The sequence below is a fragment of the Triplophysa rosa genome, linkage group LG22 (genome assembly GCF_024868665.1).
Source record: "Triplophysa rosa linkage group LG22, Trosa_1v2, whole genome shotgun sequence".
NCBI lineage: Eukaryota > Metazoa > Chordata > Actinopteri > Cypriniformes > Nemacheilidae > Triplophysa > Triplophysa rosa.
In genome coordinates, this window is record NC_079911.1 from 17,754,788 (window position 1) to 17,771,448 (window position 16,661).

General features: G+C 39.3%; 1 protein-coding gene across 4 annotated transcripts in view; it reads left to right on the top strand.

Moving 5' to 3' along the window:
* Positions 1-1,351: 1,351 nt before the first annotated feature.
* Positions 1,352-16,661, top strand: part of LOC130546116 (cAMP-specific 3',5'-cyclic phosphodiesterase 4D-like) — a 136,283-nt gene continuing 120,973 nt past the window's right edge. Inside the window, exons 1-2 of one of the 4 annotated variants that reach the window (XM_057321205.1) lie at positions 1,352-1,515; positions 9,991-10,075. In XM_057321205.1, coding sequence (XP_057177188.1) covers positions 10,034-10,075 — 42 coding nt within the window. In that variant the 5' untranslated portion in view covers positions 1,352-1,515; positions 9,991-10,033. Of the gene's footprint in view, positions 1,516-9,976; positions 10,076-16,661 lie in introns of those variants that run through there. The other 3 variants (XM_057321210.1, XM_057321207.1, XM_057321206.1) reach the window with 3 other exon arrangements.

The window sequence follows — 16,661 nt, forward strand, 5'->3', positions numbered from 1 at the left end:
AAATGCCGTATAATCGATCTATGTACTATGTACTTTGAAATACTCATTCACGCTTTTGTGTCCTCTAGATTAGACTCAAATTTCAGGGTGACCGGGCGTTTACCATCGCCAGCCCTATGTTATGGAACAACCTTCCGATTGTGATCCGTACAGCATCTTCTCTGTGTAATTTAAATCCCTGTTAAAGTCGTACTTATTGGATCAAATTGCGACTAGCTAAAATTGTGATGCCTTGCTCTTGTTTCATTATTTACGTATTTTTTTAATTCTAAAACTTGTAAGAGAGTTTTATATATTAGAATCCTTTTGTAAGGATCTGTTATTCTGTGTTTTGCTTTGTGTTATTTGGTATGTACAGCACTTTGGTCAACCTGTGGTTGTTTTGAAATGTGCTATAGAAATAAAACAAACAAACATAACATGTAAAACTGGAACATGACAGGTATATTCTTAAAGCAACTCATGTGTACACCTTAATCGTAATATTGTCTTACTCAGAATAAGGCAATTCATTCGATTACTGATGTCCATGTAAACGTGGTCAGTGTCTCAAACTAAGCTCAGATTTGTCAAGTCTCCAATCAAAAAACAAGATCTCAATATGAACATTTCTCATCAAATGTACCCAAATCCAGATTATTTTACCTCCACAGTCTACATTCATTTCATTTCACACCTCCACACCCTTCATGTGTTTCAACAATTGCCTTCTCTTTAGTAATTTTAGGAGAAACATTTGAGACTTAAATGAGAACTTCATCAAATCTCCTGACTCTGAGATATGAAAGAGCAACCTCACAGCAATAACGGTACTCGGTGTTTTCTGTCCTTCGTTAGTTTAAAGCTGTTATGGACGTCACCGTAGGTTTTGTAGATCGCTCAGCTGAACCTTGCCCTCGGCCTTAAAGATTTTCCTAACTTTGAATGTGCAAGCTTCCATTCAAATACTAGAACCGCTTGACACCGGTCAGTGCCCACTTCTGTGACCACCCCGACCAAACCATCTCGACCAACAGCTCCCGCGAGTGCTCCTAACCGTGCCGTGTGGTGTGACTGGTGTGTCGGAAGCGTTTCAGGAGGGTTAAACCTGGCAGAGGTGTGGCACTGCTCTCCTTTACACAAACAATAGAGAGAATGAGTGGCGTGTGGGATTAGAGCTGCTGTCGTAGGTTGTGCAGTGTTTGAGCCGCACACTCTTTCTCCTCCAGCGAGTTCGAGCCAGATCTGCTGGTTTGGACAAGGGTTTGTGGGTGGGGTAGAGTTGGTGGGGGGAGTGCGTGTATGTGACACATCATTGGCTTGTGCTGCACATATGTACAATCTCATCATTTCAAAGCAGCGTGTATCCACGCGACGCTCAAACTACGCTCAAAACATTTGGATTTGTCCTGCGGTCTTTACTATTGGAGTAGCAGGCCAGCGCTCTCTCTCTCTCTCTCTCTCTCTCTCTCTCTCTCTCTCTCTTTCTTGCTGTAGATGAAAGCAGTCGTGTTGGTTAGGCTGAGACACAGACAGGTGAGTTCTTCTTTATACAGTTTCTTTGTCTCGGGAGCACATTGACACCTGAGACGACAGATTTGAACGGCTCTTGTTTCCTTGTTGTTTCAGTGATTGGAGTTTAGCGTTTGTTGCTTATAATAATGTCTCAAACTAAAGTATGACGGCCCCTGACTGTATTGCAAAATCCTGCCGAAGTTCTGTACACAAAACTTCATGCAGCATCTTACATTTAGCAAGGATCCATGTTCTGTGTGTAGAGCTGTTTAACTGATATTCTTTTAATAGATGTTGACAAAGTTATGTTTTTTTCAGATCTGTGTTTTGGTTTCTTTATTAAAGGGACAGTTCACCCAAAAATTAAAATTCTGTCATCATTGACTCACCCTCAGATTGTTTCAAACCTGTAGAAATGTCTTTGTTCTGCTAAACATAAATGCAGATATTTGTAAGAATGTCAGTAACCAAACAGATCTCATCTCCCATTGACTCACATAGTATTTATTTTCCCTACTATGTAGGGAAGTATATTTGTAGTAGTACAGTACATGGGGATGAGATCGGTTTGGTTACTGACATTCTTCTTAATATCTTTCTCTGTGTTTAACAAAACAATGACATTTATACAGGTTTGAAACAATCTGAGGGTGAGTCAATGATGACAGAATTTTCATTTTTGGGTGAACTATCCCTTCAAAGCACTAGCACATAGATGATTCTTGAAGATTTAGAGAATAACAAAGTTCTTTTTCGAATCGCAAATTACTTGCAAATAACTATATGATCACAATGACGTGCTTCCACCTGTCATGATCTGTGTAGATGTTTGTGTTTAATGGTCCCTAAAGGTATTTGGTCTCCTAAACCACGTGAACATTTTATTAGATTAAATATCAAACCAAGTGCCATCTTGTTAAGTTAGTTCAGACCAAATCACTCGGTTGTCTTAGCAGAGGTGTAGTTTATTATAATAAATATGGACGCTTCATTGCCAAGAAGTATCACGGTATTTTTAATAGACTGAATTATAAATCTATTGTATTATCATTTTAAAGCTAACAAGCATTGCTTGTGCAGTATTTTATAAATGCAACATATTTCATTTAATACAACGACATTCATATATTTTTCTTGCATGGCCTAAAATCCAATGCTGTCCACTTTCTTGTGATCGGTTGGGTTCTATATTCGCTTAATATTTTCAAGTCGATTAACTTGTAATTTGCTTTGTGCACGATCAGTGTTACGCATAATCTGTCACTCACCCTAAATGTGTTTTTGTTACATGTTCATGCCTGGCATACAGATAAACTGGCAAAAAAGTTCATAGACTCAAATTTAAGGAGTAATAGAGACCAGAATATCACACATAGAGGCTGGGATCTTCTTTTGACGTGTCCCACTAAACGATGACCTTGAAGACCTTAAGACTAGTACACACCGGGACGATAATCGCACGTGGTTATCGGAAAGCGTTTTTCGAGCGTTTTTTGGCGTTCATACCCAAACGATTTTCACTGGCGATGAGCCGAGTGAACGTGCAAATATACTCCCTGACATAGATGGCGCTTATTGAAAAACAGAAATACTTTATGCTTCGGACACTCGTCTTCGCCAATGTGTGCTCGGCAAGAGCGTTTTGTGCTTGAGCGCCACCAAGTTGTGTTTTACTGTAACATCAGCAGCTCCAGGCATGTGAACAAAAGCGCCAATCTCATTGGTCGGCCAGTTTTTAAGGCAGCGCGTCAAACCAAAAAAAAACAACAAGCCAGGCGGTTTTTTTTAAAGACGCTTTTATGTGTGCACACTCACATTGGTGACCTTGGTTTAGTCACGAGGCGTTAAACGTTGACGATAAATGCGCACGATTATTGTCCCGGTGTGGACAAGCCTTTAATTACCACATAGCAATTGCTTAGCAACCACCCAAAATGCTCTTTCATTGTAGTGACAAGTTTGCACAGGCAAGCGCTAGTAGTTTTCTTCAGAATTGTAAAAGTCTAGTTTGTCAGCTTTACATGTTACCTAATTTTCCATCTTCTAGATCAACACCAAAAGATTGCAAAATGGTTATTGTCTGCAGAAGTTCGGGAAATTTGCGGAATTCTGAACAGTTATATTACAGTAATGTGTCACGTGTTTCCTTCAAATGTGACGTTAATATAAAGATCTTTCTTGAAAGACCTGTTTGAGCAAGGTAGTTTTTAACGGTTTTATTTCCCAGAACAACACAATGACATCTTTCTAACCTTTAATTATGATCTGTTTACATTTTTGTATTGTCTGTGTCTCTGGAAAATCTCGCAGGATAAATGTTACGTTAATTCAGTATTTAAGGAGAGTGTAGTGAAAAGTTATTAAGAGAGAGATTGCAAAGGGCTGTTCGTAAACTTTGTGGACTTAAATAAGGAAATAAATCTACCAGTCTCCCTTTTATTTATTTATTTATTTATCTTAAAGTCTGTGTTATTTTTTGTTGTCCTAACTGTTACGTGTTGGAGAGAAAAATGAATATTTAAGGCCAGAAGTGAGGAGTCTCTGTGGAATGGTAACCCAGAGCTGTGATTTTTGTGGCTTTCTCACACCAACGCCCCATTGCGTTGCTTGTAAAAGGCGTTGGCTTCATTTCAGTGTTCATGCGTAAGCGAGAATGCATAAAATGCAAAAATGACGGCAGCGTAATTCTTACAAAACACGGTTAGCTTTTTTGTTTATGGGATGGTTGTATATAATGACAGCTTGGGTTTCATTGCATGTAGTCGTGCTACACTGTTATTACATGCGCATACATGCATGTCAGATATATGTCAACAAACCAGGCTCATGTAAATGCCTCGGGTATTTTGTGTTTTATACTTGTCAGAAGCTATTATAATTTTAAAGCTTTGTGGTGAATGTCTTGCGCTGTTGCTTATCCTGTCTTTGGTTGCAACTGGTGCATCCCATTCATGCAAGACATGTTAATTACAATCCAGACGCGTACACAAAGCTGTTATTATCCTGTGCCATCTGCAAGATGGAGCTGCATTTATGTGCTGTAAGAATGGAAGTATTACTTGCATTTGCTTCTCCAATATTCTTCTGTGTTTTTGTGTACGTATATTTGAAAAAAATGCTTTCGAGTTTGACAGTCCATAATACAGCCGTCTCTGCCTGAAGTGCTAGAACTGAGAGTTCAAATGTCCGATCAAAGACGATCGGAGCGTTGCATGTTTTTGTCTAATCATTTCTGAGCGTGAACCTCACCGCAAGTTTATTCAGCTTTGAAGCACTTTACAGCGCACCCATCCATCTTTATAAACAGACAAAACATTTTTTGGAGCCGTGCCTGTTGCTGCTTCCAGCCTCTTTGTTACTTTCAGATTTACCCGTCATCCATCAGTTGCGACTACAAAGGCTTTTTGCTTGTGTTTTTACAAGGTGTTTAATCCGTTACGACCTCAGTTAATCTTCTGTATCAACACACAGTAACGGCAGTTGTATTACAAAAGTGTTTGGCTTCATTCAATCTTGGAATGATCTGCGAAACTCACCGCGGTTATAAATGCACCTTTTCTCTGTGCTTTTTATGTAGAATATATAACAGCGGCCTGTTTATCCTTTCAATTCAGTAAATTAAGTTTTTTTCCAACTTTTGAAATTTTGTTTTAAAATCTATCTTTTGACAGTCCACACATACGTTTCATTCACAAGTAATGTTATTTTGCTTTATTCATAATTTCTTGTCGATGCGAAGAAAACTAAAGTTTGTATTTCAGCAAAATAATTGTGCCACCGACCTTATTTTCAAGCTGACATCATCTAGGCCAAACAGCCATACGATTGTTTAGTTTTCTACTGTTTGTAGTAGTCTTGTTTCATGTATTCAACATTTAAACATTAATAGCAAATAATGACAGATTTAATTTACATTTTTGTACGCTTATAGGCCTATAGAAGGTTCATTTGCATTGCAAAGTTCAAATCAACAGACGTCTTTGGCCATTGCGTGATGTCTTGTAAATGTCAATTTTATTGTCTTGTAAATGTAAGTGTCAATATTGAAAATGTTAAAGACGTGTCTTAAGAGTAGACCTCTGTGTTTGTTTTCCATTACATTTTAAAGAATGCACCCTAGGAAATGATCAGGATTCAATTAACAGAGACAGCCAGTTAAAACTACTGTATAGGCTATACAAAGACTGGCTAAACTATTTTTTTTAATGCATACTATACTAATATGTTTGTATACTGTAGGATTGTAACCATACTAAATCATACTTTATACATTGAAGGTTCTATTCTTTCTATTGAGTTCTTTACAAGTCAACATGACCTGGCATAGCTTTCACCTTTTCCAGCTGTTAGAGGAAAAAGCCCATTAAACTAACAGTGTGAAAGTGGGCTTGATTCGGTGAGGCGTGGCGGCAAGTAGATGCTGATTAAATGAAAGATTCAGAAATCAAAGTGCAGTTCAGAACTGTCAGACTTCAGCACTTTTGAGGGTTTATTTTGCTCTGCGGGCTGCACCCCGCCGAGACCAACTGTTGCATTTGAAGCCGAAGCAGACGCAGACGTCTGCGTGAGCGCTGAGTGATAGATATTATGTTAGTGCCTGACGCATGTCGAATGTTTTTTTTTAGATTTAACAGCTTGAAAATGTCAGAACAGAAGTGAATAGAGAATGTTGAATCGCATTATAAACTAGATTTACATGATGTTTTTTTTTTTTTTTTAGCAGGGGTGTTGCTATGGCCTCGCTAGGTGGTTTTACAGACCAATCAAAAGATTTATTTTTTGAACGTTAGACTGTGATGTAATCTTGGCAGCTCTTGACGTTCTCGGTTGCTTTCAAAGCTGATGGTAATTTGTATAGAGACGAGATGCAACGGACATTTGTTTCCATCAATTCTCAGATTTGCCTCATAGCGGCTATTGAACGATTCTACGCTGTGTTCGTTTTTCCATGAGATCACTTCTTGAATCAGGTTAAAACTGTGCCAGTGGGTAGAATAAGATGATATGATCTAGACTGACTCCTTATAAATCAGTGTCAGTGATTCGTGTGCTGTATGAAACTGATTTTGTGGACGGTCAGATTCTGGAGGTTACAGTCAAGAGCTTGCCATTGGTGTATTAAAATCAGCTCTATAAAAATGAGGATATTTTGATTCATATGTGAGCATTTGCTAATAACCACTTAGCATTTTAATCTTCTTTTTGATATATGATTTCAACTCATATTGGTAGTTTAGAAATAAGCAGAGAGCTCTTCTGTATTACTTTTTCTAATAATGATTATGAGGATCAAACGGTCTTCGTTGTTTTTAATATTTCTTGCAATGTTTATTTCATCATTATACATGTAGAATTGCTCTCTGCAGTCACTATATTTAATAAACTCGCCTGAGGCTGAAATCAGCTCAGCAGTGACCCCTACTGGAGATGATTGACCATCACACAACATGTATGGATTGAAGCATGTTGTTGTTGTTGTTGTGACGATACATCTGTGTTAAAAAAATACTCATCTATATTAGATTGTGTAATACAGAAAAGCATTTGGTCACTTGAGCCACACTTACAAATGTGTGGATGTCATTGCATTAGGAAGAATGTCAAACCCAGGGACGTAAGCAAAATATTTCACAATAAAATAGTTTGTTAGGTTAAATAAGTGGATACACTGTTCAAAATGAATAGTGTGCTACATGAGGTGAAGTTAGTCCTGAGAGAACCTCAAGCGTCATTTATTTTCATGTTTTTGTTTTGTTTAAATGCATTCTCTAAGCATACAAAGTCTTAAGAGTCACTGTATTAAAAACATGTTTTTAATTCCACCTGGATGTCTGATGGCAGTGGATTCCCGTATGTAAACCTCTCCGTTTGGCGTCTGATGAAAGCCGTGATGTTTCCAATCTTTTGCTTTTGCTCACTGTGATGAGGTTATTTCCTCAGCAGCACTTCGGGTTATATTACTCTCTGATTGGACCAGGTTGTTTTTGAAACCCTTTAATCTGTGAGAAATATATATAGACATCGAATCAAACCTACGATCTCTTGTTACGTCTGTGTTTCACAATCTGTGTAGAATTGGCTGGGTGAATTGTTATTCAGCACATGTTTGGTGAGGTCCGAGACCTCTGGTAAAAATGCTTTTATTTGGCATTATTATAAGTGTAATTCACTATTTTCTGTCCCAGTTACATTTTACAGCATAACTATGTTTAAAAAATTGTAATCTCTGGTCTTTGGTCTTCACGTTTTCTGTATGGTATATTATACAGTATAATACGACACATTATAATCCAGTGTTACTCTTGTATTGTGTAATACAGTATAATATAATATAGAAAATCCATAGGATCTCATGCATCAATACAATACATTACATTTTAATATTGTATTATGTAATGCAATATAATATAACATTGTGTATTGAGATATTAGATCTATATTTGTTTAAGTTTGCTTTATATTTGTAATGTTACATTAGATAATAATAGTTACCTTACATTACTTACGGGAAGTGTTCAGTCAAAAGAAAACAGTCTCTTCTCTTTGTTTTACATTCTCCTCCTGCATAGAAACCGAGCCTTGGCCGATCCTCACCATGACCTGACTCCTGTTTTTATTTTCAGTGTTTTTTTCTCCACCAGCGGTCTGAAAGACAGTTATTAGAGGGGTTGCAGGGACAGTCGTATGTATCTGAATGACGCACAATGATGTCAAGAAGCGCTTGCGAGTCAGCTTCCCCCGAGAAGAATGTCTCTGTGACGGCTGCGTCTCGACAGTGTGTCCTAATGCCATTCAAACAGCTTAATATTTCTTATTATCTTTTCTGCCTCCTGCTTCATTTTCCATTTAATATCAGCCTGTAGCAGCATAACTGAATTAGGCCGCTCTAATGGCACAGAATCCCACAATTATCCGAGGACTTTTAAAAGTGATTTGGAGAGTCTGTGGAGTGGAGGGTTGATTTAAAGAGCGGTGTGGGATGCCGGCGATTAGACTGGCTTTAGATCCGCAGTGAGTCATTAGCTAGCAAAGCCGTCAATCTTTCGTGTGTCATTTTCCGTATGTGATAATGAAGGACATTATTCATCTTTTACTGTGAAGAGAAAGAAAGAAAAAGGTTCTTGACTTGTACCCAATTTAGTCTGACACTTTCCAACCCTGCCCACACAAACCATCACAGTTTACGTCACAGACCTTATTGCTGCAAAAGAGGCATCATTCTGTCAATCACCAGGAGCTTGTCACGTTTTGTTTTCTTTCATTGCCTTGACTGTGTGGAAAAGCAAAGCAAACAGTTTTTCTCCTTTGTATTGCAAGGAGCTGGAAAATTCATCACCAGGCTCTTTAAACGATTGTCTCCATTTAATCTTATTGCTATCTAGAAGAAACTGAGATTTCTCTTGTGATTTCTTGACATACAGTAAATGATACTTATTTATACTTAAGTATGCATCAGAGTTATTATAGTTTTGATTTTAGTTTTATTCATATTTAAAATTAGCTTTTATTTTTAGATTTCTAAAAATATGCTTATGGAATATGCTTTTGTCATTTTATAATTTATTTGTTTATTTATTATGTTGCTTGCTGTATAATATGAATTTTTATTTTAGTTTTTATTTATTATTATCATTTTAGCGCTTTAAACTTATTTCAGTTTTTCACAATAACTTTTAGGTCGATATTTTATTTGGTTTCAATGAACAGAAACGTTTTCAAAGTTTTAGTAAACTAAAATAACCTTGGTATGACTTACTTTTCTAAACAATTTGATGCGTTCATGTTCACATGTGAAACACAAATGCTTTTTGCCATCATCACGTGACATTTCATTTGGTCTTTCAGTTTGTGTAAACAGTTGTAAATAGTATAAGGCTGCAGAAGCTCTCAGCTCATCTTGGTGTGTAAGTGTTGTGTCTGTGTATGTCGCTCTCTCACAACCTGATGAAGAGCCCGATAAAGAACCTGGCAGGACTTTCTGCTGATATCCTCACAAGTGTTACTGTAGGTAGAGCTGGGTGATAGATTGGATATTAGATGTTGTGTTGATAGCTTTACTAAATTACAGAATATTGTGAATATCAAACATTGGTGCAACATTCAATGTTCATAACGTTATTTTAAATCTTCAGCACATTCATCTCTATATATTCTACAGTATATATCACTCAGCCCCTGTTGTAGGTTTTGTAAGTTTAATAAGTTGCGTTGGTGGGCGTGTTTGCACACGTTTTCTCAATTGTATTGTTTGCCTAATCTGCCACTGACTTGCTGGCTCAGGTTTGTGTTTGTGAGCTGTTGTAATTCAATATAAATCTGGATGTGGCTCAACTGTAATCTTGGTGTGGGTGTTAAGCTGTCTTTTGTGTTTACACGGCATCTTAACCTTCTAGCTCTGTTCTAATTACTAATGCCTTTTCGTTTACTATTCCTCTTTACATTCTTACGTTTGATGTGTCTATTTTGACCAGCTTTATCTCTGTGTTTCTCATCTAGCATTTGATGGTGTGAGGATTTATACGCTGTAGCATCTCGCAGGATGAAAAAGATCGATTGCACAGCAGCAGACACGCTGGGGACTGTAAGTTCATTCCGTTTTTTGTTGTTGTCACGGTACAAAGTGTGAAGGAATCAATGCCACCATCATGGAAGTGGGGAAATGCAATACTGTTCAGCATCGAGAAAATAATCGCCACCGTTCTCTGAAGCAGAGACTCTTGCTAAGCCGTGTTCTTATGAACTTTTATTTTTTAATTGCGCTCATTCTTCTCCTCTGAGGTTGATGCATCATGCTGCGAGCTTTGAGTAAGACACGAAATATTTAACTTTTGAGGGGAAAAACACGCTTTCAGTAATGTTTAAAGGGAAAATCTGAAAAAGGCAGAATAAATCTACTCTTCTTCAGACTGGACTCATTGGGAATTTGGGTAAGGGAAGGAGGCAGGCAGTTATGAACACATATTTTTACTTGCTCAATATTTTTGTTTATTTTTAAACAAAAAAGTTACAATTGCAGCTTTAAGAAACACGATGTCGCTAAAGTAAACGTTTGCAAACGCCGTTTTTTGTTGTCGTGGAGAAACGTGTCCAGTAAACAAAACGTAAATACTTTATTAAAAGAAATGAAAATATTTGGCACATATAAGTCAGATTGTCAGTTCAAACGGCCCACACGTGCCCTGTTTTAAATACTGCGCGTGTTTTGAAGGAGTTCCCGTCAGCCATGTGATTTCCGATGGAAGTGTGTGCCACTTTCAGACAGTTATAATGGGATGGAGGTTTCTGAGATCAACGCTCGCGCTACATTCTCACACCCCACATCACCTTCTGCACCGTCAGACAGAATCAACATCAGACGTGACCAGCTGTGCAGCTACAGGCGTTGTTTTTAATGCCTTTAAATGAGGGCGCAGGGCATTGAGAGCAAAAGCGAACAGTATTATGCCGACCACTTTTAAGTGCTTTTATAATTACGTGTCCAAATGCATCTCAGAGTGAGGGTGCATGGCTGCAGGTGTCGAGACGTGTGCGTTCTGTAGACAAGAAGTTGAGATCTTTTTAATGTTTCTGTTTTTTTCTCGATAGCAATGAGATGAAATAGACAGAATTGTACTTAGAAATGGTAAAGTGTGTACTTTTTCTTACTTGTTTCCCTGCATAATATGTATAGATAACTACGAGTAAAGCATTCATAAGTTGAATTACACTAGTAGGGGCCTATGAAATCCGTTTTATTTTTTCCCAAAATCTGTTTTATTTTTTCCCAAATTCCGTTTAAATTTTTTCTGTTTTCAGTTTTTTTGTTACTGTCACGATCCCAGTCCATGTTTCCCCTGTCTTTGTGAACTTTTCTGTCACTTCCTGTTGTGTGCCATGTTTGTAGTCCTTTCTTGTTAATTAGTTTCCCCAGGTGTTTCTTGTTTCCTTGTTATCCCAGTGTATATAAGCCCTAGTGTTTCCTTTGTTTGCTGTCGGTCTTTGTTTTATGCTGTAACCAGTCTGTGTTTCATGCTTGTTTTTGTGCCTCCTACGTTCCTGTGGATTACCTTGGTTTGTTTTGTCTTTGTTTATTTAATTAAAATCTTTTACTGCACGTGGATCCGCTTCCTGCCTGGATTAATCTGTTACAGAAAGACCGACCACTATGGATCCAACAGTGTTTTGGCACCCAGTGATGCGCCTCCTTATGCTCCGCCAGAGCTCCCGCTCCCTTGAGAATCATACCCAGGACTTTTTGGATCTCGTTCCACAAACCCACTACCCAGATTAGTCACTCATGGTGTTTTACCGTAAAAGCTTAAACGAACCCATTCAATCACAGCTTGCCCCGTTTGATTCTCAAGGGAGTTTTGTGGACTTTGTAGAGCTGGCCCTGGCGTTGAGCAGGTCCACCTTCAATGTGGGCAAGGTGGAGGAGGAGGCCGCTCGCAAGATGGCCGCCAGTCCAGAGCCCGCTCGCAAGATGGCCGCCAGTCCAGAGCCCGCTTGCAAGATGGCCGCCAGTCCAGAGCCCGCTCGCAAGATGGCCGCCAGTCCAGAGCCCGCTAGCAAGATGGCCGCCAGTCTAGAGCCCGCTCGCAAGATGGCCGCCAAGCCAGAGTCTCCAGCCGTCATGGCCACCAAGCCAGAGTCTCCAGCCGTCATGGCCGCCAAGCCGGTGATCCAGCCGGGAACCAGTCCGGTGCAGCAGCCGGCGTCCAGTCCGGTATCAAGTCCGGTGGTCCGAGAAGTGCCTGCTCCTGAGGTCCTGTTCTGGGAGTCTGCTCTGCTTGTGGTGGTTGCGGCGTTGGGGTGTGTTTGGGCGGTGCACTGCGCTGCCGCACCTTCGCCCGCTGCAAAGATGGCTACCAAGCTCGGGCTTCCAGCCCTACCAGCGCCTCCGTGGCCGCCTGACCATGGCCCAGGTCCACTTCCCTGGCCGCCTGACCACGACTCAGGTCCGCCTCTGCTCCGCGGACCAGGTCCAGTTCCCCTTCACGGGCCTGGCCCTCCATCCCGCCCCCTGTTCCGCCTCCGCTCCGCCGCCCTCCTGGACTGTTTTGGGGCGTCTGGAATCCGCCCTTAGGGGGGGGGGGCTCTGTCACGATCCCAGTCTGTGTTTCCCCTGTCTTTGTGAACTTTTCTGTCACTTCCTGTTGTGCCATGTTTGTAGTCCTTTGTAGTTTTTCTTGTTAATTAATTTCCCCAGGTGTTTCTTGTTTCCTTGTTATCCCAGTGTATATAAGCCCTAGTGTTTCCTTTGTTTGGTGTCGGTCTTTGTTTTATGATGTAACCAGTCTGTGTTTCATGCTTGTTTTTGTGCCACCTACGTTCCTGTGGATTACCTTGGTTTGTTTTGTCTTTGTTTATTTAATTAAAATCTTTTAATGCACGTGGATCCGCTTCCTGCCTGGATTAATCTGTTAGTTACGATACAATAATAATATTTTTACCCATATGGAAAATACTTAAGTATACGAGAGCATTTACTCATTAACTATAGTAAGACACCTACTGTAGATACTACAGTGTTTTTGAACCTTACGGAAACAATCCATAAAAAATATGCCGTAATGCACAACTATGTTAATATAAACCAGCATCGTTTTTGAATTTTATTAGCTGTTCAGTGCTATTTTTCTATTAAGAAGTCACTAAATTGGCAAGATTCCGCACCATTCCACGTTATACATCAAATTCCATTTTAATGCCTGGATTCCGCCTGCGTTTTCCACATCGCGGAAATCATATGGCCCTACAACAGGATTGGTCATTTTAAAATTCTATATTCTTACAGTACTGTGTGAACTCATTGCCTCATTGTTGCTTCTTTTTATTGTTCCCTAGGTTTTTTAGGAGAAAAATCTGAGTCACAGTTGATGCTTAAATGAAAGAGGACTGATGCCTCCATTAAATCTCTAAACAATAAAAGCCAAACATTCGGATTGGCGAACATCATCATAACTCATTCAAAGCTTTAATGGATGTATGTCTGTGTGCTTTATTGTTTCTTCTGTTGTGCTCTGGTGGATTGAATAGGCCGAGCATCTCCGTAATGTACCGCTGCATTCTCTAATCAGCTATCTCCTCCAGCTCGCTGTGTCATCAATGCGCTCTGATTGGCTCATTCACATAAAGGGCACGACCTGTTTTTTCAGGCGATGGGTGACAGCATGCCCTTTTGTCAAAGTGGGTTATTCTGAGGTTTGTGTTTCTAAGTACAGACGCATGTCATATAACATCTGCCTGTCAGGTACACACGCACACGCACACACACACGCACGCACACACGCACACACACACACACACACACACACACACACACACACCCCCCTCTAAAGCTCCACCTGATTCAGTCAATTTGATCTGATTAACATAAATGTTAGTTTAACCAGCAGTGGCCTTTAATCTGTAACCTTTGCCTCGATCTGCATCTCAAATTTTTTTTAATAAATTTATGACGTCCAAGTATTAATTTCCAGGGAAATGGACAGCTCAAATTATAAATCATTATTAAAAGTTTACCGTTGTGAATTCGGGTAACGTAATCAAACAGCTTTTAACACAGATTTTTTTAATGTACTTGCTAAATAACAGATTTTTTTAACCAAAAACTTACAGATTGCAGCTTTAAGTTTAGTGGAAATTTATTCTAATGTTTTTTCGTACACATACTAGGGATTAGCAGTATATTAAATATTTATGATGTGTTCAGTATTCATTTGTAAAATTATTGCAGTGATTTTAAAACTTAATGAAATTCTTGAGTGTTACAACTGAGGTTTCAATCGTTTCTTTGACGTAGACCTCATTAAAATCTCGTTAGAGTTAGGAAATTTAACTCATTTCTATGCCTCCCTGTAATGAATCAGTTTGACAATTTGTTTGCAACATCTTTCAAAAATATTAACTGTTCACTTTGCACAAACTTTGCAGTATTTTAGGAAACATTCATGTCATACATTTTGCTATTTATTTATGTGGTACGCAACACAGAATAACTTCCCCACGGTGCTTCAGTGAATTATTGAGAAATCTGTATGCATAAAAAGCCTGTCTGTGTTGTGTGGACATATGTACATCTCCTCTGGTACTGACACACTGATTGTTTCTGCGCTGCTGAGATGCATTAGTCTCAGGCCGTGGCGGCTATCTGGATGACACGCTTGTGTACGAGCCGCAGAATGCGACGAGGGTGCCCACACGTGCAGCACAAGCAAAACAGTCCACTGGCTTGTTAGAGACAGCCTGGCTCGACTGAGTAGTGTGCATCCTTCACCCACCTCTGCCACTTACAATATCAATGATACTGTCCCATCACTGACCTGTTTTAACAACCTCCCCCACTGTTTTCATGAGCTTGCACATTGTGCTGCATGCTGTCTTGATACGGCCAAAAAACATCCAATGCTTTCTTATTGAACATGACAACTAGATTTTTGTGAGTGATTCTTGCAGAATCCACCGGCAATGCTGTGAGTGGTTGCCATGATGTTGCTAGGGACTGTTGGGAGGTAGCTAGGGTGATCTAGGTAGTTAGTGTGAAAGAAGCCACCCTCATGTCTCTGTGATGTTCTGGACTCTTGATATATGGCTTTGGTCGCTCTTTCAGTGTATGTGTGCATAGTTTGTGTTAAGGTGAAACGTCTGATTGATTAGAAAGAGAAATGGCAGCATCTCTTAGATCGTATTTGACTTATCTCTTTTGTCTTTAGCACAAATGATGTATGATGAGGGTGTTTGTGTAAATGACAGCTAGATTGGGGGGGTGGATGGGGTTTGGAGTGAGCGGTTGGTTGCAATTCTCAACCTTGCCGCTAGATTTAACTGACTGGACCTTTAATGCAATATGCACATTTGTGATATTTCAGTTTTTACAGAAAATAAATGAATTTAAAGGGATTTCACCCAAAAATAAATTTCTATCATTTAATTACCCTCATGTCATTCCACACCTGTATGACTTCCTTCTGCGAAACAAAAGATGTTTTGAAAAACGTTGGTAAACATTGGACCCCATTGACTTCCGTTTTATGGTCACAGAATCTGATATTTTCAAAGTCATGAAGGTTTTAAGTGCCATGAAGATTAATAAATAATAAGAGTTTTTAAATATTAAATGATTGCATTTTCATGAACATTTAATGTAAAATTATTTATACTGTAGTCAAAGTAAAACATTGATGACTGGCACAAGAATGTTAGTGAGTGCATATTTTTACATATTGTAATATAGTTAAAATTTATTTGACAAACTTAAAGCATTAGCTTATGTATTTAGTGCCCCAACATATTCAAGAAGTCACATTTTTCTCCGCATGCAGTATGTCGGGTGAATGATGTAACCTGTTAATATACAGTAAGTGCTTAAAGGTGTCATATGACACGGCTCGTTTGTTTTAGATGTAATGCAATGTGTATACACGATTTAAGGTTCAAAAACGCTGTTTTTTCCACATACCGTGCATGTTTGTATCTCCTCTTTGCCCCGCCTCTCTGAAACGCGTGTATTTTTTAGAAACATCATCGCTCTGAAAAACGAAGTGTGCTATGATTGGCCAGTTAACCAATGCACAGTGATTGGTCGAATACTGCAAGCGTGTGACTGAAATGTAACGCCTCTTACCATATTTGGAACATCAGGTTCCAAAGGAGGTGTACTGACAGGTACGCCCACCTTACTTGCGGCTGTCTTAGTCAACTCATTCCACGAACTGATATAGATTTGTGGGGGTGTGGTTACACAAGGCGTTTCAGGCAGGTCTGGGTGAGCATTCGCTTTTAGATAGAATGCATCTTTTGGTCTGACACTTTAATTTTTGCAATTTTACGTGTCTAATACATGCATGGGAAACTTATAACACATCAGAGACACAGAAAAACACATATTCGCGCCATATGACCCCTTTAAATAAGTGTGCATTGCTTATGTGAGCTGGGTAAAACAATGTACTGTAGGATTGGTTGCTTATTTAAGTCTCTATCTATGAACAACAGTCAGGCAGCAAGTAGAAATCATCTTGTGAAGATGTAATTATAACGAGGACTCCTTAAGCGATTTCACCAATAAAATGGGGCAGCGTGCAATTTTTTATGTATTACTTGAAACGGAGTCGCTTATTAGAAAATGACCGAAGAGTTGCAGGCAAACAAGCAACACTACAAACAGTAAAAGTCCCCAAGGAGAA